This window comes from Lagenorhynchus albirostris, chromosome 5 (genome assembly GCF_949774975.1).
Source record: "Lagenorhynchus albirostris chromosome 5, mLagAlb1.1, whole genome shotgun sequence".
Taxonomy (NCBI): Eukaryota; Metazoa; Chordata; class Mammalia; order Artiodactyla; family Delphinidae; genus Lagenorhynchus; species Lagenorhynchus albirostris.
In genome coordinates this window covers 122,842,728-122,864,191 of record NC_083099.1, presented here as the reverse complement: position 1 = coordinate 122,864,191, position 21,464 = coordinate 122,842,728, and the positions used below count along the sequence as shown (strand labels likewise).

The 21,464-nt window shown below is 32.8% G+C and overlaps 1 protein-coding gene across 1 annotated transcript in view; it reads right to left on the bottom strand.

The window, feature by feature from the left end:
• NCAM2 (neural cell adhesion molecule 2) overlaps positions 1–21,464 on the bottom strand; it is a 204,139-nt gene that overhangs the window by 85,086 nt on the left and 97,589 nt on the right. Inside the window, exons 8-9 of the mRNA XM_060149407.1 lie at positions 16,777–16,964; positions 13,327–13,423 (exon numbers count right to left, since the gene is read on the bottom strand). Of these exons, the coding sequence (XP_060005390.1) occupies positions 13,327–13,423; positions 16,777–16,964 (285 nt within the window). The remainder of the gene's footprint in view (positions 1–13,326; positions 13,424–16,776; positions 16,965–21,464) is intronic.

Sequence of the window (21,464 nt, the reverse complement as noted above, 5' to 3'; positions counted from 1 at the left end):
TGCAACTCTAAAATCTTCCTAAATATTTGTTTCCATTCTGATTTTACATGTCCAACCACCCACTGACTACTAAATTATGAATTTCTTGTAGAAAGGGACAAAATATTTGATATACACAATTTATACATGCATGCATACATACATATATACATACATGTATCATTGAAAATACTGATAGACTATACTCAGTCCTCAGGAAATACATGATGTATTAAATATTTCAGTAATTAAAAACAGTACACAAAGGTACAGATTATGTCCAAGTGAATAGTGCCTGATGTAGAACCAACATCTCTAATTCTTCTCTCCACTTTCTCAATTGTTTTGTAATCACATTCATCCTTGATTCTACCTCTGATATACATCAAAATTAGTCACAAAGTTATTTTCATCTTTCCTGCATTATAATTCTTATATCCATCTTTTCCTTCCTGTTTCTACTGTTAACTCCCAAGCCCAGGCCCTATCTGCTTCTACCTGCAATGCCATTATTGGCTCTCAGCTTCCTTTTCTATGGACAGCCCACCAAATTTCAACCCATATGGCAGGTAATGCAAAATCAATTTTTCTAAAGTACCATTCTGATCACGTCACTTCCCTGAAGAAGATATTCAGGAGCTTCCTCCTCTTTAAAACAGCAAACTTAGACTTTTCAGTCTGGCTTTCAAGATCCTGAAATATTTAACCTCACTGGGTGTATGCAAGCATATTGTAAAAGATAATCAAACGCAGTCCAGTGTTTCAAATAGGGCTTGTTGATGTGAATTCCATATGCAGTGCTCCCATCATTGTTAGCATATTTTTCTAAATTACTTCGTAGCACCTTCCATCTTAATAATTAATGAATGCCACCTATCCCTGAATGAATAAATAGGACAATGATGCAAACACGTATTTATTTACTCTTCCTTTTCACCTCGACTGGTACCAATATAGGGTTCAATGAAGAGCCTGGATATATATAATCAGAATCTATGGATCCAAAGTCTGGTCTTGCTACTTTTGTCAACTTCAGCCTTGGACAAGTCTCTTAATCTTTTCAATCATCAGTATTTTTCTCCCTAAAATGGAAATTAGAATAATATCCACTGCTAGGATGCTATGAGTATTAAATAATGAAGAACACATAAAACAGAACTTGAAATATACTAAGCACTTAGTAAATATTAGTCATCATATCCTTCTCTGGTAACTCTGGTAACTATCCTTCTCTGGTAACCATCCTCTTACTATCACTTTATTTTGTATTAATTGGCATCTATCAATATTTTAGTCAAATGGTAGGCAAAAGATACAATACTGAGGTTCAGCTTAGAAATATTTGCTGTGTATAATAGCAAAGACTGGGTGTCACGGTCTAAGAGTCAGATAGGAACAGTCTCTGGACTTGCTGTATGATTCTAGGCAAATTAAACTTATTGGGTACCAGTTTTCTTATAAGCAAAATGTTAATAATAATAACATTAAAGCTGCTGTTGTAAGGGTGAGTTGATGGATATACATCACAGGACATTTACAAATATTATTCTCAGTTACCCTTTCTTTAAAATGACTCTCAGGGTCTAAATAACATTGATAAGCATTTTGATATTTAAACATATGCCTAAGTCATAGTTTGATCAAAGTATAAATGAGAAAACTTATAAAAAGTCTGCCTTGGTAATTACTTTATCTTGTAACAGGTAAAGGAACAATAAGAGGAGTTGCTCCTCTGACTTTAATTCTGATAAAATAAAAGAATACAATTAAATAAAAAAGAACTAATAAGTAAAGTAAAAGTACAAGAAACTTTATAAAAAAGGAAGGGGGCAATGAGCAGATATATGCATAGATGTTTGGAAATAAAGTGAAAATAATACATCAAATATTATGTTCCCCTGTCTAACAAAAAAAAGCATCCCAAAGTGAAGATGCCCCTATAAGGCAAAATTCTGAAAGCATATGCCCAAAGATATTCATGTAGAAGAAAAGAAAGAGAGTTGAAGAATATAATGCACCTGCAAAGGATATCTTGGATGAGTAAATATTTTAAGTTGAAAAATTTCAAATTGAAGATGAATCATCGGATTACAAAACAGTATTTCCTCAGGATTCAGGATAAGGTGAGAGTCAAAAATGTTGAATACAACAGCAATATAAAAGATGATTTGTGGATGTGTATGCATGTGTGTGTATTTTAGATCTTTAAACTCTCTTCCTTAACTGTGTCCTCAATTATCAGAGAATAAATAGACCTTGATATCAAAAGTGAAAAACAGAAATCATCAAGTAAGTTCACTCAAATTGTATTCTATCACTTTTGGATTAATGGACGTACACTCTCTTCTTTCCCAAGGCCAAATCCTCCATCTCTGAATGGTGTTACTTTTACTTTTTTTCTTCTGCAGAACACTGCATCATCAGGTAGTTCTTCTCATCCCTTTTTCTTCTCTTTTGGAGTTTCAGTCTCTCTTTCTTCTCTGCCTTATTACCATGAACTATAAAAATCTCCCAAATGACAAACTTTCTTCTGTTCTACTCCATTCTCAGGCAACAAACTCTTCTTTTGTTTCCCTGTCACACTGCTTGAATAGATTGTTCCTAATTTCTGTCCCAACATCTTTACTTCTGGAACTTTGGTTTCCTAGAATGCTGGGAAGCTGGCAACTAAGGTAGGGTTCAGAGTCACTGATTCAACTCTTTCCCCACAGGTGAGGATGTGGTCTTGCTAAACTTAGATCAATAGGAACAGTTTGATATTTGTCAGCCTTTGCAAGTGAAAGTACTGAAGTGAATATTTTTCTAGAATGGTGTTTGAAACCTTATCTTAAATATTTTCTAATGATACTCCACATCCATTTCTATCATCTATGCTACTCCCCTTTATCATAAGAAATGGAAGGCTAAAATCTTTATTTCCCAGGTTCACTTGTTGCTAAGGTTGTTAGAACCATGGAGGCACTTAGGATGAGCTGCACATCTTAGTGGTTTAACATGCTGAAAGAGCGTGTGTGACATCCCTACTCTTCTGAGGAGGTGCCCGTGGACAAGGAGACCTACAGATGTGGATGATGGAAGCAGCTGGACTCCCTATTCCACAGTCTAATCACACAGTTCCTGGTGCTGGTGGCTGTGATATCAGAAGCAGGACAGCTTGGCTGCAGGGCTTTCTGACCTCTGATTAGCAGTTGCAGACTTGACCTTGCACCTCACTTGAGGTATATTATGACCTTGAAGCCAGAAGATTGGTGGCTATCTCGTGCCTTCCCTTTTCCCTGCTTCTCAAATGACTTTATAACCACCCAATTCTCTATATTAAATTCTTTTCTCCTAGGTTTGTTCATCAGTCTCCACCCGATAAAAAGTCTCAAATATTAAGGGAATTATTGTATAAAGAATTGAACTTCCTAGATTTAGCAAGACCCTAACATGCAGAGCGTAGCTATCAACTGCATGTACCTCAGGGATGATGCTGAGATGGGTTCCATCTGCTTCTGCTTGGAGCAGCCACCTTATTTCCAATAAATTTTATATATTTTTTCCTATTTCAATTGTGAGGTTAATCTAATGTTATAGCCAATCTGTAGCACATCTGAGACCCTGCAAATTCCTCACTTCATTACCCAAATGCCAAATCAAATCATTATCCTATTGATCTTTTAACAGAATTTGATCACATATGTTTAAAATTTTCTCCTCGCAGGTAGTTACACTAACTCTCTAAATAATTGTTTTCAATTTTATTTGTTCATATACTTAAAAATCCATCAATTAAACTGAGGTACTCCAGGGATCTGTCCTTGATTACATCATTTACCTCTTATATTCTCCATTTAATCTGAGATATTAATTATTAATGATTTCCTCAATTATACCCAAGTCTTGACCCTTGTCAAAATTCATGGAGTCCCATGTCCCATTATTAATTGTACATTTCAACTATGATTCATAGGCAAATCAAATGAAACACACTGAATCCTTTATACATTCAATAATTCATGTAAATCTACTGTAAGCCAGGCAATTTTCTATGTTCTGGGATGAAAATTGAGACAGCCATCACTTCTCTTATAGAGATTACCTGCTAACTACATAAAAATAATTGTAATGTATAAATTATTTTGTACAAACACTGTGGTCAAAATTAAGCAGACAAGTGAGATAGTTTAGGTGGGGATGGGAGCAGAGTTGGAGTGTTGTAATTTTGAATTTTGTGGACAGAAATCTCTTTGTTTAAAAAGTAATATTTGATCAAGGACTTAAAGGATAAGAAAACAACTCATATGAAACTGCTACGAAGAGAAAATTGTAAGTACAAAGATGAAATGTGCCTTGAGGGTTTAAAGAAGGGGGGCAGTCTGTGGAGAGCAAGATGACCAAGGTGTGGGGAAAGGAGATGGAGTTCAGAGAAGGCCACTGGAGGTGGAGTGAAGAGAAACCTTGTGAAGCATGATAGGTCCTTATAATCACTATGGCTTCATCTCTGAACAAAATAGGAAGCCACTGGAATGCTTTCAGCAGAAGAGAATTATGCCTTAATTACTTAACTATTTGTTTAATAATAAGAAGCCCTTGAGATCTTTTATTTAGGCTATACTCCAGGGGGGGCATAAGCCAAATGGGAAAGCCAGTTTAGGACTTTATGCAATAATATACATTAAAAGCAAAACCAAACCAAACCAACAAAAACAACTAGAGTATAGAATATAGAAATTTCATGAGAATAGTAAGACCCTGTAAACACCTTGTTGGTAAAAGAGTCAATAAAACTTGCTAAAGTGTTGGGTGTATGGTCTGAGTAAACAAGTTGATCAACGATGACTGTGAGTCTCTTGACCTGAACAGCTGGAGACAGTTGCCACTTACTGAGATAGGAAAGAATGCCAAAGGAAGATATGTAGAGGTGAATACAGATTAGCTTTTGATATCTGGACATTTGGAGATCTGCATTGGCTCTAGAACATCTTTGTGGAGAGGTAATTAAGCTTGATATAAAAGTATAAAATCCCGGGAAAATATCCAAGCTGATGACATATTTTGGAGTTTTAGAGTATAGGTGGTATTTAAATCATAAAAATTAGAATAACAAAGGTGTGAGTGTAGATAAAATAAAAGAGACCCCCAAACTGAAGTACAGTGATTTTTAAAGTTCAGAGAAATATGGAACTACTAGGAATGAAGACCAAAAAGAGCCTGATGAGGAAGAAGAAAAACCAGGAAAGCATGACTGCTATGTTGTGGGTTAGGGAGATGACTCAAGGAGAAAGACACACTCAACTGTGTAATTTGCTGCTAGATGAAGAAGTATGAGGATTGAGAATTGACCACTGGATAGAGCATAATAAGCTCAGTGGATACCTTGATAATAGTAGGTTTTACAGAGCAGTGGAGGTAAAAACAAGACTGAAAGTGTTTGTGACAGAATGAGAGGAAAGTAATTAGGTGCAGCAAATATAGTCACTTATTTTGTGAACTTTATTAACAGAAATGATGCAGAAGTGGAGAAATGATGCAGTAGCCAGAAGGATTCATAAGGTCACAATAATTTTATTTAAGACAGAAGGAATTATTTTCCACTCTAGAATAAGAAAGAAAGAAAGGAAGGAAGGAAGGAAGGAAGGAAGGAAGAAAGGAAGGAAGGAAGGAAGAAAAGGACTTCCCTGGTGGTTCAGTGGTTAAGAATCTGCCTGCAAACGCAGGGGACATGGGTTTGAGTCCTGATCCGGGAAAATCCCACATGCTGCAGAGCAACTAAGCCTGTGTGCCACAACTACTGAGCGTGCGCCCTAGAGCCCGTGAGCCACAACTACTAAGCCCATGCACCACAACTACTGAGTCCATGTACCTAGAGCCCATGCTCTATAACAAGAGAAAACACTGCAGTGGGAAGCCTTCGCACTGCAACAAAGAGTAGTCCCCGCTCGCTGTAACTAGAGAAATCCCACGAGCAGCTACGAAGACCCAACACAGTCAAAGATAGATAGGTAGATAGATAGATAGATAAATAAATAAATAAATTTATTTTAAAAAAAGAAAGAAAGAAAGGGAGGGAGGGAGAAAAAAAGAAATAGGAAAACAGAAAAGAAAAGAAAGAAAAAAAGGCTTATTTTTTTATATTGACATTCACCAGAGCAAAAGAAAAGCAATCCAATTCCCTAATTTTATATATATATATATATAATATATATATATATACTCTCTCTCTCTCTCTCTCTCTCTCTCTATATATATATATATATATATACACATATACATTTATATATTAGGCTATTTAGAGAAAGATAGAAATAGAAACATAGAAATCAAGATAGTTGTTTCACGATAAGTGGATCGTGTTGCTTTATGACTAAAAACTCCAAACTTCCCTTGCTGTATATATGATGTAACAGAATGTAAACATGATGAATGTTTTTAAGGAGATCCATAATTTGTTTTCTTACTGACTTTCTATTCATATCACCACCACTGACCCACCCACAGGATACGCCATCCAGTACTCCATTAAATGTTCATGCCTTTTCCCATCTCGATTCTTTCCATCTTTCTACGACTTCTTCACTGGATCTGTTTCTACTCCTTCAGATTCAGTTCAAAAGTTGATACCTGTTTGAAGCTTTCCCCAAGAATTACAATCATTTTGTGTTCCTAAGCATTTGATTCACACTTCTATTGCAACTCATATCTTTTATACTATAGCTTACTTGTGAAAATCAGTTGCTAAGTATTATTCATCTTTGTATTCCCAAGATCTAAACCAGTGCTTAGCACCTACCAGAATCACACTTTATGTATGCTGAGTGAGTAGATTAACAAGTGATTCAGAATTGATACAAGCATGGATTCCTAAAAATAATATCTAGTTATATTAGTTTAATTTTTTTCAGAGGAGTATGGGAATGAGGAAATTAAAAGGATGTCATAAATAGTTTTTGAAGACAAATAAAAGCTTGCCTTACAATATAGGAAAAAAAGAGAAAGATGAAGATTTTCCAGGCTAGATCATAAAACTGATCATGTAGGAGAAATCTAGTTTTGTATTCAGTTGAAGAAAGTGTGTTTTCAAGTGAACTACTTTTAACCTGCTTTCAAGTTTTACAGAACAAGGGTCTGGATAAAACGCTGTCCAGGTACAAGCGCAAGTAGATTGACTATAATTCCATATCTACAGAATTCTGTTCAATTGATCCAGTTTAACCTATAAGATGGTCTCTATTCACAAAAATGACTTGTATAGGCTTACCTATGACCTAGGTGAAAATAAAGATGACTGCTTCATGATATTTTTGAATTAAATCAATCTGAGAAAGAGAACAAAAATATTGGATTTGACAGGGTCTCAGTAGGTTAAAATGATGAGCTCAAATAGGCACGATGAAATTTAATAGGGGTAAGTACAGAGTCCTGAACTGAGGTTAAAAAAAGAAATCAATTGTGAAACATAGCAGAGGAGACCTCATTTAATAGCAGTTTGTGTGAAAAAGATGTAGGAAAAAATACTGGAAGAAAAAATGTGGCAAAATCAAATTAAATTTTATATTACTTAATAAAATACAGTGTTCAGAATAAACAAGGTCATTATCCCATTATCAGATTTTACTGTGCATTCATCTGTGATGTCCAGATCTGGGTATTATATCTAAAGAGACCTCCACAATATGGATTATTGTTTATAGTTTATTTCTTATATCCATAAGAAAAGTGACAAATATAAACTATAATTTGGCTATAATAGTAAGTCACTAACACTTGTCGAGCACACACCGTGTGCTAGTGCTTTGGCTGCATTTCCTCACTTAGTCCTCGCAATGGTCTTCTCAGGTAGATCTTGGAGAGGCTTCTGTGGCATGCTGAAACCCCCTTCAGATCCAAGGCTCCCTTTCCCCAGTGCTGGAAGTGTTAACTGCTGACAGCTTACAGCAGAGTCCCTCCCCTGAAACTGCCCAGGAGAAGGTAACTTGATCAGAAAAGGGTGTCAATTAATGAAGCAAAGGTGAGATCTCCATATTAAAGTTTACTATGAAAAGTTTACAGTTAAAAACTAAGTATAGCAATGATGAAATGAATTAAGAAAGTTAAGAAAATTATGCATAAAATCATTTGATGAGGTTGAAAAGATAAAGTCTTTCAGGAAAAGCTCTTTAAAATACACATGTACATATGCAGAATGGCTTGTCAGATTATGATCTATTGGAAGTAGAAAACTATAAAGAAGAAATGATAATTGTTAACTATATGGTTGCAATTTCATTTATCCTTATGTGTTCTACATTTTTAATTTGCTCCAAGATAGGCATTTAAATTAAAAAAAAAACCAAAGTATGCTTCCTAGCTAGAAAGTCACCAGGAGGTACATTTTTTAAAATTTTATGATGAAATCCTTAAAAAAAATCTCTTTCTGTCTCAGTCTCTATCTAATTTTATTTTTATTTGGCATGTTGATAAAACATTAATCTAACAAAATTAGTTATCAGTCACATGTAAAAAATGTTGTGTTCCCCATAAAATTATAGAAAAAAAGTATTTATTTCAGTTTTCTGAAGATGAGAACTAGACCAGAGAGGACTGGACCAATCTTTGCCCATGAATATGAAGCCAGAGTTTAATAGAAGGGTTTTTGTGATTTAATCAAAGCACAGTGAAATATCTCTTATTTAAAAAAAATCATTCTAGAAATGAACAATCATAGGTTCCTTGGTATTACTTTTGTGAAAATGTAAAAACAAAGATGGGGTTAAATAATAGGACTTGACCCATTAAGGTCATACGTAGGAAATGGTACCATAAAAAGGAATGCTGCCCTCTGGAGCACTTTGATCTAGCCAATATTTTAGTCTACTCATTATTTAAATTGTTATAATGATAGCTATAAGAACAAATGTGTTTTTACATATTTTTTCCTAATTTGTGAATGCAACTTTCTTCCATAAAATAGGTATAAATATCACACGTAATTCATTGAACTACTATGACAATTATGAAGATGAGTACTCATGATTCAATTTAGCTAATCATTTCTATCTCTTCTTACTATAACTTTATATAGCTGTTCTTTCCCAACAGAGATAATGGCAAAATAAGTGGGAGGCATGGAGGTGAAATATCCAGCTCATGAGTATGAGTGGCATCCATATGCCTATTTCTATATCCTGTTATATTTTCACTGTTACTGAAGACTGTATCTCCATTGTTAAGAACAATGCTATCATCACACTTATTAAGAGATTTAAAAGAAATGTCTAAATAAATTGCTATATTTTAGAGTGAAAATTATACCTGCATATTTTAAAACATTAGTAGTGTGTGAATAAATGATTATTTAATATGAAAAATGCTCTTCTTAATATGTTGAAGCAACTTACAGGATCATATATCAAAGTATGTATGCACATATGCAAAAGATGTGGCTATTTATTAAGATAGTCACCTGTGTTCACAAGTTATGTTGCTTTTCTAAAGCGGCTCTATTTTATGCATATTTGTTTATTGGCCTTAGTTTCTTTCCTTTTTATTCTTTTTCCTTTTAAAATAAATGTATATTTATTAAAAAAATGCAAGAATAGTACATGGAACTTTTCCTTTTAATTTGAACTATTTAAAGTTGACATGATGCTAGCTTTAGCATTTACTTTCTGCAACACATCCTCCTACATAAGATCTATGAAATAATTAAATTGCCATCTAATCCAAAGACCACAACCAAATTTTACCCTTATTCCAATAATGTCCTTTATAACAAAAGGATGTATGCATGGAATTTATTTGTTATGTGTCTTTTCCTTAATCATTCCTTGCTTTTCATGGCTTTGACACTTTGAAGGCTAGTTATTTTGTAGATGGTACCTCAATTTGGATTTGTCTTATATTTCCTCACACTATATTCTGATTATGCATTTTTGGCAAGAATATCACAGCTGTTATTCTGTGTTCTTCCCATTGCCTCTTTTTGATAGTATGAAAGTTTAATTTTCTCATTGCTAATGACATTAACTTTGATCACTTAATCAAAATGGGATCTGCTAGTTTTATCAACTGTAAAGTTACTATTTTTCCCTTTGTAATTAACTAATAATTTGGGAGTAGGTATTTTAAGACTATATTGATTTTTTTCTCTTCTAACTCTCACAACCTCTTTACCAACTATTGATGTTCCTTAGCTGAATTAATGTATATTCTGATGTTTGTTAAAGTTGGATAATGGATGTTTTTAACATACAGCCATCCTTCTTTAAAAAAAAATCCTTTCTTTATGGCTCAACACATTATTCCAGGCTTATCTTGTACTTCTCTGTCCCACTCCTAGAATCAGCCAATTTTACAAACAGCCCTGGTTACTCCCAGTGAAGAAGTGTACTTAGAAACCAAGATCTATCTGCCAAGTGTGTTCTTTTGTTATTGGGATGTTGTAGCTCCCAAATCATCTCAGTGTGTAGAATTTGCTCAGAAATTGTTTTCTAAATCACATTCCTGGCAAAGGAAGCTCCTTGTAGAAGTGGCTGAACACACACACACACACACGCACACACACACACACACACACACACACACACAAACACACACACACACACACATACCCCACCTTCACTTCTTTTCTCTATTCATCTATGTACATAAGACCAGAGTACCCCCAATAACCAATCATCAGCCCAGGGTCATTCTAATTTTTGCCTTTTCCCTATCTCTTCTCCAAAGGTGAAATAGCTATATTAGCCATGCTAACCCTACCAACTTTGCAGAAATGAATCATCCATCACTGCCCCCACTCCTTTATTTAAAACTGTCCTTACTCTGATCAGGTTCTAATACTCCTCTCTGAGTTGCTGTTTCTGTTTTAAAACAGGCACATCCTTTTCACACAGCCAGGGCTCCAACACTGAACCACTGAAGATCCCTTAACTCCATTTCACTCCCTTCAGGATCTAGCACCCTATGCCAGGCTGCTATGCCCTACCCCATTCACATACAAATGCCTACTTTGCTCAGAGGTAGGACTTAATTATTCAGGAGGGAAAAAAAGGAAGGAAAGAAGGAAGAAAGGAGGGAAGAAAAAAATATTTTTGATGCAAAATAATTTAAAATGTAGCTTTTCCTTTTTTCACTGAATATGTAGTACAAAATTTCATGCTAAATTTTGCCTGTTTTAATTTATTGCTCTTTGGGAACAAAGTAATATGTTACAGTGTAAAATAAAATAAGTCAAATAAGATTGACCTTTTACTAGGTCAAATAGGCCAATGACATATTGAATGGTGGTATTAACATATATTTTGAAATATTTAAATTTCTATATAATGTTTCTCATAATATTTCATTTAAAATCACATTATACTTTTAGTGTTTCAATTCTGTAGGAAAGATTTAATTTTATAAGCATTAAATAGTCTGCTCAAAGGAATCATATTCATAAATAGTGATATTTAAAGGTATGTTTCCCACCTAAGATACAGTGTCTAATTCATTTTTATATCTTCATAACAATTTCAGTTGAATATATATTTTCTGAAACAAAATTTTAGCCTGTATTAGTCATAAAATTTTGGAATATGAGGATAATTTCAGTATTTGAGAAATATTTCCAATAACATAATAACTCTTATCTTGAATGAACATTTTCTGTTTTTTATTATGGTGGGAAAGAGGGAAACTCACTAATTTCATATCTTCATTAGAAAGATATGTATAAAATATATTTTTTAATGAAAAATACTACTGTAAGTAATGTGAGATATGAAGGTACACAGACATTAGTATTTCCTTGAATTTAATAAGATTGTTTAAATATCAACAGTATAATGCTCTATTTTTCATATTTTCTTAGAATTATGAACTCTCAAAAACTGAAAAAAAAATATTTGGTCATTTATCAAGTTTTACCTTATAGAAAACTGGGTCATATACATTGCCTCATAAAAAAAGGCAATATATAACAGTACATCAGTACTAATATAATTATACATAATATATATAGTAATATAATAATCATATGTTTAGTTATTATTTATAAAAAGTTCATACTAATTACAAGAACATTGCCTAATTTACTAAGGCTTGGAATTAATATGAGTAATGGATTCTTCTCACCATTACAGTTGATACTTCAATTTACTGTCAATGAATTTGATGTGATTTAACATGTTTCATTTTCCTAGAATTTAATTTGCTTGTATTATGGTTTATTCAGATGCCTAAATGTGTAGCATCTAGTTCCAATGACTTTCACTGAGATTAGTTTTCTAATGACTTCCTGGCAGACAGTGCACAGTGGTTTATTTCCTTCCTTATTTCATCCCTCCGGCCTCCTTTCCCTTCTATCTTTACCTCTCATCTTAACTTTTTCCTTCTTGTTTCCTTCCCTAAAACCCTTTCACACAATCTTTCTCTCCCTTTTCCCCCAGTGTAGTAAAATAAAACTTGAATTGGAGTATAGCAGGTTTTCCAGTTACATAATAATTTGATTATTATTAGCTTTGTAAACTTTTAAAGTTCCCTTTTGAACTTTACAACTAATGATTTATTTTGAGATATATTTACAAATCAAAAGAAATAAATATCATTCATAACAATATAAAAGAATAGCTACATATTTGAACTCTGAAAAAGTTTTAAAATATTTTCATGGAAGTTATTTATTCTATCAAAACATAAGATTACAGTAATTTTCTGATATTTCTTGACCTGGACTTAGAAGACAATAGATCACATTTTTGCATCATCTGAACTTTGCAAAGCATAAAAATGGATATTTCCAGATTCCTAATCGGTCTTGTAAAACATAATGGCAAATTCTATAACTATATGTGCTTGTATATATTCACATAAATATAAATAAAAACATATCAGGGTTTCTAGTTAAAGTAAATTTTAATCTACATGATATTATTTTTATATCTTTAAGTTTTAAGGGAAGAACTGTAATGCTTTTATATATACAAAATGAAATATTTCAGTAAGTTACATAACTCTAAATTTTCTATTTAGCTTAAAAATAAGGTTACTATTTGTTCTTTCAAATTTAGAATTTTAAAATAGATTAATTTCATTTTCTCTAAAGATACCTTTTGTTTTTATTTTTGACAAGATTCTTACTTTACATGAAATGTAATTTGATGTCTTAAGACATACGTTTCCTACTTCTTTCATAGATGTGTCATATATAAAGTTAGGGGAATTAGAATCAGGGTTAAAATTAATCTTGAAGTCCTCACTATATATCAGATACAACTGTTCTAAATTTTTAAGCAGCAGTTCTTTGTTTCTAATAATAACCTGTATCAGGATTATCAAAATGTAAACTCTATTTGCTTCCAGAAATATTTTATGAATTCTCAGAAATTACTGTGCTATACTTACCAGCCAAAGCAAGAATATATTCTTGAAATCTTGTTCCTATACGGTTAGTGGCTGTGCAATTATATCGTCCAAAGTCATTGTCAGATGTAGGTGCAATCTAAAATAATTATAATAATAAAAATTCACAATTTTAAAACAATATCACAGAAATTTTAAAATAGCCTCTAGCATGCCTTACCATCTTTACACATATTCAATTATTCACAACTCCCTGCCGTAACTGTTTTTTCCGTCCTTTCAAGATGTAATCCATGGATCTGTACTACCCATAGGCCCAGGTAAATTATAGTCTACCAATTTATTAAGTAAATGCCAGTATTTTGTTACATATATTGAATAGAAAAATCATTAGATATTTACCTATGAAAGTTCAGAAAGTAGTACACAGTTTGGAAAATATGTATTCTATAATTGCTACAGACCTGACTTTGAAAACAGGAATCTTGTACTAAAAGCATTGTTAACTCTTTGTTTTCTAGGTTGTAGCCTAAGATCAGGCAGATTTAAAGTTAAGAAAGGCTCGAAATATGTCAGCTTTCTCTTCCTTTTATGACTTTATTGAACATAAAATACTAACAAAAGACGAGGACCCATTGAAAAGAAAAATCTTTCCAGGAAGGCATTTTGCAAGGAAATACTGCCCTTGTGTAGCAATTCCTGTAGATAGGCACATTATCTTGATATCTAATAACAGTATCTTGCCTCCATTTCTGTTCAATTCCTATAATTCTCTTTCAGTTTAGGTGGAAAATAGCTGACCTCAGTCCTTACACATTTGAAATCCATAATTAAGTTAACATTCTGGGATTCTATTGCTGAATGGTGGGACCAACCCTGTAATTATAATGTACCGAAATTCTGAAGTATCAATTCAGAAAAGAGATTTGATGATAGTAAAGATATAATTTTCAATCCCAGTTACTATTATTAAGAGAGAATATGCTTACAACAAGAGTTGCTGTTAATTTCAAGTCTGTCCCCAAAGGGGGAAATGGTTTTGTGATAATGGGAGGCTATTAACTAAAAGTGCAATTTTGAGGTCCATTGAAGATGATAATTCTGAAAGAGTACAAAAAAGCTGTGTCATTCATCTTCTAGTCAGCTGTCTATCTAGGAATAGATCATATGTTTAAGGACTAGAGGCTTAAACAGCTCTTATATAAGTACTTCTAAGTGACTAAAATATTCATTTTTCATACATTCAGGTTTTAATAAATTAGGTTAATTTAACTCTAAAATAATTTTACTACTGAGAAATGAATTTGACCAAAAAAATGTCTTTATTCTACAGGCATATGAGAAAGTCATTTGTATACCCCATAGGGAAGAATGTGTACTGAATCAATGCAACGCAAAGACAGGATGGCCGTGACAAAGAATCCTGACTATTGCACAGCTCCTCAAGATTAATGAAGTAACGTAAATATACCTATTTTAACTGGAATAAAACTTTAAAAAGCTCAATTCAGTTGTTTTTTCTGTTCCTGGGAGTTTGCCTATCAAAAGATAAAAGCTTTATAATTCTATCTGAAATAATTTCTTTATTGTGTTTTATGATTAACAAACACAGAAAATACCCCTAGTAGCACAGACTATTAAAAACACACAGATCTAAACACCTGGGCCAAATCATGTGCCCGGCAGTATATCTGGTGTATTCTAGGAAAGCAGTAAAGTCCAATAGTGGTTGTACACCCAATTCCAGCACAGTGAAATAATAGATCATTTTATCAAAATAATATACAACAAAGATACATAATATATTTATTTTAAATATTTAAATGTTTAAAATATGCAAATTATTGTTGATATTTATCTAATAAGTGCTATAAACATCTACTTATGATACCACTTATTCATATTTTAATATGCAGTCAAAATAATTCAAGTTTACTTCAGATGTTGGGCTTTGATAGAATATAACAGAATAACAAATGTGGTTTTGAACACCAAAATATAAACTGAGAGTACAATGTTAATAAAGGAGTTTGCAAGTCTTTTTCCTAAACCTTCAAAAACTTGATTTCCTCTTTCTGTATATTCCATGGTGAGAAAATCATTTATTTAACAGTTAGCATCCTTACTCAGGGCAAGGAACAATATAGATGATCCAGAGCAGAATATTATTCCAATCAACCTATTAGAAACTTCCTGCATCAAATTTTGTTCATATATTGAAAGTTGTCCTCTTACCTCAGGGGAGTGCCTAGGCAAAACAAATGAACAAATTTGGATGTCCTTTAGAAATGCATTTATTGTCAATAACCCAAAGGATTTATAGACTGTTTTGTTACTTTCAAAAAATCGTAAATTAAAAAATGAGTATATGTATTTAATCAAAGAACCTCAGTTTTCTGCTATGGTTAAATACCTAAAATTTCAATTGAATCTGGCCAAAGTCTTTGTGAAATTGAGCTCCCTGTCAATTTGCCAATAGTTCTTCTAATACAGATACAAAAAAACAAACAAACCAAAAAAAAAAAAATTGAAATTGAAATAGCTTTAGACAAAGTGGCTTAATTACCAAACAGTCAGCTATCCAAACATTTGGGGGAAGTGATAGCTAAATCATTCTATCAACTAAATGTTTCACTAAGTCCATTTATCGGGTGGAAGTGTTAATATGGCACCAATGTGAATACCTTTAAGTTAATGTGGTATGGATCTCAAATGTTATTTGAAAACATGCATCTTTAAAATTTATATATATTGAATTAGTAGAGAAAATGTAGCATCTTTTTAGCTAAAAAGGTTGTTTGAGGAAGATTCCTAATTGTTATGAAAGCATCATAAATTGGGAGGCTGGATGATCATTGTCATAGACATATAAACTTTGGAAATTGATATACACACATAATCTGCAATTATTAAATTAAAGGTATTGTATTCAAACAGAATTTAAAGGCCAGGCACTTGGCAGTATAAAAACAATTATCTACAATCTTAATGTAAAATAATAAAATAAAATGAGGCAATGAACAAGTAAATCTGGTTTATTTAGGAACGTGTAAATATGTAGCCAGTAGATAGCATTTATATATACCAGTCTAAGGAGCAGGAAGGTGTAACCACAGACTCAGTGTCCAGTAGCAACACTGAAATTAAACATTTGGCACTCAATAACTGACAAATTACTCATTCTTTCTCCCTATATTTTTCCTGATATAATTGTGTTTTTTTCCAAAAATAAATTCATGAAAAATAATGGCTTTTGCTATATACCCATATTACTATATAAGTAGTGAGACATTAACCATTAATGAACCATAATCCAAATGCATAAAATTTCCCTCGAGTAAGTAAACATGAAATATATACAATAGGGTATATGTATATTATAGGATAGAAATATATATTATATATTAAGATACTAAGATATTTAAACATGTTCTAAAATAGTAGATAACTGCTAAAGTAATACAATTTGTTGATATGTACATGAAGACTTACCTCTAATATTATTTTTCTCCCTGCACTATATGTCTTTAAATTAGTGGTGTTTTTAGCTGGCAAGACTAATTTCTCTCTTCTCCAATGGACTGATGCTGGTGGATTAGATTTCACATCACAGCTTATATTGATTGGATTTCCTTCCCAAGAGTAATAAATTGTTTGGTTTGATATGAACTTGGGAGCATCTGTAAAGCAATATAATATAACATTACAGACCTTTTATTTAAGAGAGTCACTTAATTAGTATAAACAATAGTAATCATTACTGACTACAAAAAGAAGCCACAGCAATTCTAATTTCATATATTTAATATGTGATATCAGAAATAATGAAAATATATCATTTGACTGTTTCATCAAATCATTTTAATATTAATATAAAAATATTCAGTCAGCCAATTATTAAAATATGAAATATTGACACTCAAAGTTGTTTGCTTTTAATAATCTGACAAAAATTTCCATGAAGTAAATTAATGGCTCTCTACATATGTGAAATATATTTCTGAAACAACTCATAAAGTGAGAGTTTAGGATAAAACAAAATTTGTGGTCTTGTGTCATTTTTTTAACTTTGTCCTAGTCATATAATTTCTTCTATAAAATATTTTAAGGCAGATATAAAATCTAAATTGAAATGGCAATATCACAACTAAACAACAAATATTTTCCTGAAATGTCATTTCCAGTTTTTAATAACCAGGTATGTTTAATTTAATTTGAATATTAATCAGTTTCTATAATGCTGTGTCAACTGTCAGGCCCCTACACCAGACCTCTGTAATGATAGGTAAGAGAAAATAGAAAATACATTATAAATGCATTATATCATTTTATTGAAGAAACCTAATTTTGAAGACACAGACACGGTTTTTAGTCGTGTTCCATTCAAGAACTATGACATACCCCAAATGCCAAGCAACCATAACTTCTCTGAGTCTCAATATCTTGACTGTATAATTGAGAGGATTCATTTTACAAATTTCTACATAACATACTCTTAAGTGGTAGCTAAAACATTGCTGGTATTTATACTGATTATTGTTGCTACTAATATTAACTATTTAAAACTTAATATCCCTCATAAGTTATCAATTTCAAACTGCCTAAATTAAACCTTTTGTTTTACTACTCAAATTACTTAAAGATGATCTTCTACCAATTTTGTTATATCAACAGATTATATATCAGATATGTAATATAAGAATTATAATCTCCAGTACAAACGCACAAATAATTATTTAAATATTATTGTCCTATACATGTTTTACTGTATGTTTTAAATGCCAATCTCACATAGAAGCATGAAATGTTTATTGAATGCTTTCTATATGACAATAAGCTTATACATTTTATTTCATTTCATCTTTTTCATGACTTTGTGAGGAAGGTGTTACTTTGTCATAAGCATGAGGGATCCGGAGTAAGAGCTATCAAGCTTATTCTAGTACAAAGTTGTAGGCGTGGTATGTGAATCTGGGGCAATTTTAACTAGGGTCCACTGAATTTCTATTCAACCCAGGAATATTATAATATTCACTGCTAGCAATGTGTTGGTGATGTGGACTTTATCATACATTATTGAGGAGAATATATTTGGGACAATTCCTCAGGAACATAAAAGCCTTAAAAAAACTTTGTAATCTTGATTCTGCAAACTAGTCTTAGATATCTCTCCAGAGAAATAAGTAGAAATATTATCAAATGTTAATATACAGGACTTTTAGCACATTGTTATTTTAATAACAAAATCTCAAAACAACTTAATGTCCCACAAAAGAGGATCAGATAAATAGTGACACATACTGGCACTTAAGTGTGCTAATATTACACAGATGTATCTGCTTATGGTTTTCCCTTAGCTGCAATGTGTCTGTCCTTCCGTTTACCTGGCTGCATTCAAAACTAAGCTCCACGCTAACTTAACACAGCCTTTCCACAACCTTCAATTGTGGGTTAGTTCCCTTACTTTGTGTTCCCACAGATCCTATGTTCTTCCTCAGCATGATCATAGAAATTTGAATGATCTATTGATATATGATTGTTTCTCCACCAAATATTCTGAATCTTACGGGTTTAACAGATAAAGAAGATATGGTATATTGGGGTGGGGTCCCTGCCAGCTCCAACGCCACCCTTGCCTCAAGTCGTTTAACCCAGCTGTTAGCAATCCCACTACTGGGCATATACCCTGAGAAAACCATAATTCAAAAAGAGTCATGTACCAAAATGTTCATTGCAGTTCTATTTACAATAGCCCAGAGATGGAAACAACCTAAGTGTCCATCATCAGATGAATGGATAAAGAAGATGTGGCACATGTATACAATGGAATATTACTCAGCCATAAAAAGAAACAAAATTGAACTATTTGTAATGAGGTGGATAGACCTAGAGTCTGTCATACAGAGTGAATTAAGTCAGAAAGAGAAAGACAAATACCATATGCTAACACATATATATGGAATTTAAGAAAAAAAAAATGTCATGAAGAACCTAGGGGTAAGACAGGAATAAAGACACAGACCTACCAGAGAATGGACTTGAGGATATGGGGAGGGGGAAGGGTAAGCTGTGACAAAGCGAGAGACAGGCATATACACTACCAAACGTAAAATAGATAGCTAGTGGGAAGCAGCCGCATAGCACAGGGAGATCAGCTGGGTGCTTTGTGACCGCCTGGAGGGGTTGGATAGGGAGGGTGGGAGGGAGGGAGACGCAATAGGGAAGAGATATGGGAACATATGTATATGTATAACTGATTCACTTTGTTATAAAGCAGAAACTAACACACCATTGTAAAGCAATTATACTCCAAACAAAAATGTAAAAAAAAGAGGTCCCTTCAGGAGTTCTGGCCGCTGACTAACAGCCCGACCCCAGCCGGGACCTCCTGGTAAGACTGTAACTAGTGATGTTTGTACAACCAAAGACTCTATTTTGTGCTTTAAGGAGAATAAAATTGACTACGTTTAAAAAAAAAAAAAAGAAGATATGGTATTGAGATATATATATATATATATATATATACACAAAATGAAATATAACTCAGCCATAAAAAAAATGAAATCTTGCCATTTGTGACAACATGTATGAACCTAGAGGGTAGTATACTAAGTGATGTAAGTCAGACAGTAAAAGACAATTACCATATGACTTCACTTACATGTGAAATCTGAGAAACAAAACAAATAAACAAACATAACAAAACAGAAACAGACTCATAGATACAGAGAAAAAATTTTCAGTTGCCATGGGGAAGGAGATTAAGGGGAACAAACTTCAAGTTATAAAATGAATAAGTCTCAAGAATGTAATGTGTGTATGGATGGCCTGAGGAATATAGACAGTAGTAATAATCTAGTAGTAATTTTTATGGTGATAATTAGACTTATCCTGGTGATCTTCTCCTGATGTGTAAAAATATCAAATCACTATGTTGTACAGCTGAAACTAATGAAATATTGTAAGTCAATTATACTTTAATAAAATAAGATTTGTCTTGGTCACAATTATACACCTGATGGCTTACACAATGTAAGATGCTTACTTGGTTCTCTAAAACTGTACATTAAATTTACTGGATATTAAACTGTCAGTTAATTTTTAATTCAGTGGTTCAGTTAAATTGAACAGAAGGTATTTTCAAGGAGAAAAGGAAAGAAAAAACTTTTTCAAGACCTGGGAAGCTTAAGTGCAAAACCTAAGAATGTATAACTAATTAGGGTGCAACCGTAAGAGAAGCCAAACTTCCCGATATTCAAAGTCAAAAGTTAAGCTATATCTATATCCATTTCTAGCTGTAGCTCTATCTATAAGATATTTTATTATTGCTTAATCTATATGAACTATAACCTCTTTAGCATTATAATATGCTAGAGAGAGGTTTATAAATAATGTATTTGCATATAATATATATACCTCAATATGAAAATCACACACATTAATGTAACTATTAATACCTGACTCACAGTCTACTCTGTCCGCAATATAGCATCTGTGTGTATGATATTATTATAACTTAACCATAAACTTAGGGCATAATTTGGCTTTTCCGTAAAAACAAGCAATTGCCACTAATTGCTTGCCTGATGATCTCAGTGGGAATTTAATTTGGAATTACTGATGCTGCATGCAAACGTGCTACAGGCAAAACATGCTATACTGAAAGCTACATTTAAAAATGTATTTGAGGTGTGAGGCAGGAAAGTACTGATAACTCCTCTCTACAATAAAACAGAAACTAAATTCCTGTACATTGTATGCTTTGTAAATATCAAACCAGTAGCAAGGCAGCCGTAGTCACTGCCACAAGGTTGGCATGTTAATGAAATCGAACAATTGATATTGGGTCACTTCTTGGAAAAGGATGTGCCTCTGGCAGAGGCAACACGTGAAGACTTCAGGCTAAACAAATGTAGCCGGATCTCGGGTTGGTAAACCCAAAATTGTAATTTTCAGAAAATTAGGCCTTTTCAGAAGAGTAAGGCTTTCACATCATGAGAGGCTTGAAATGTTGTATGGAGGAAATACATTTTGGCAGTTAAAAAGAAAAACAAAAAGCCTAGAAGAAGGAAGAGGAATATGCCATGAGTAGAACTGTGCAAAGATCAGAATTGATGAGATATATATATATGCAGATAGGAAGATAGGCATAAACAAAGTTTCACCTTGAAGTTGCATTC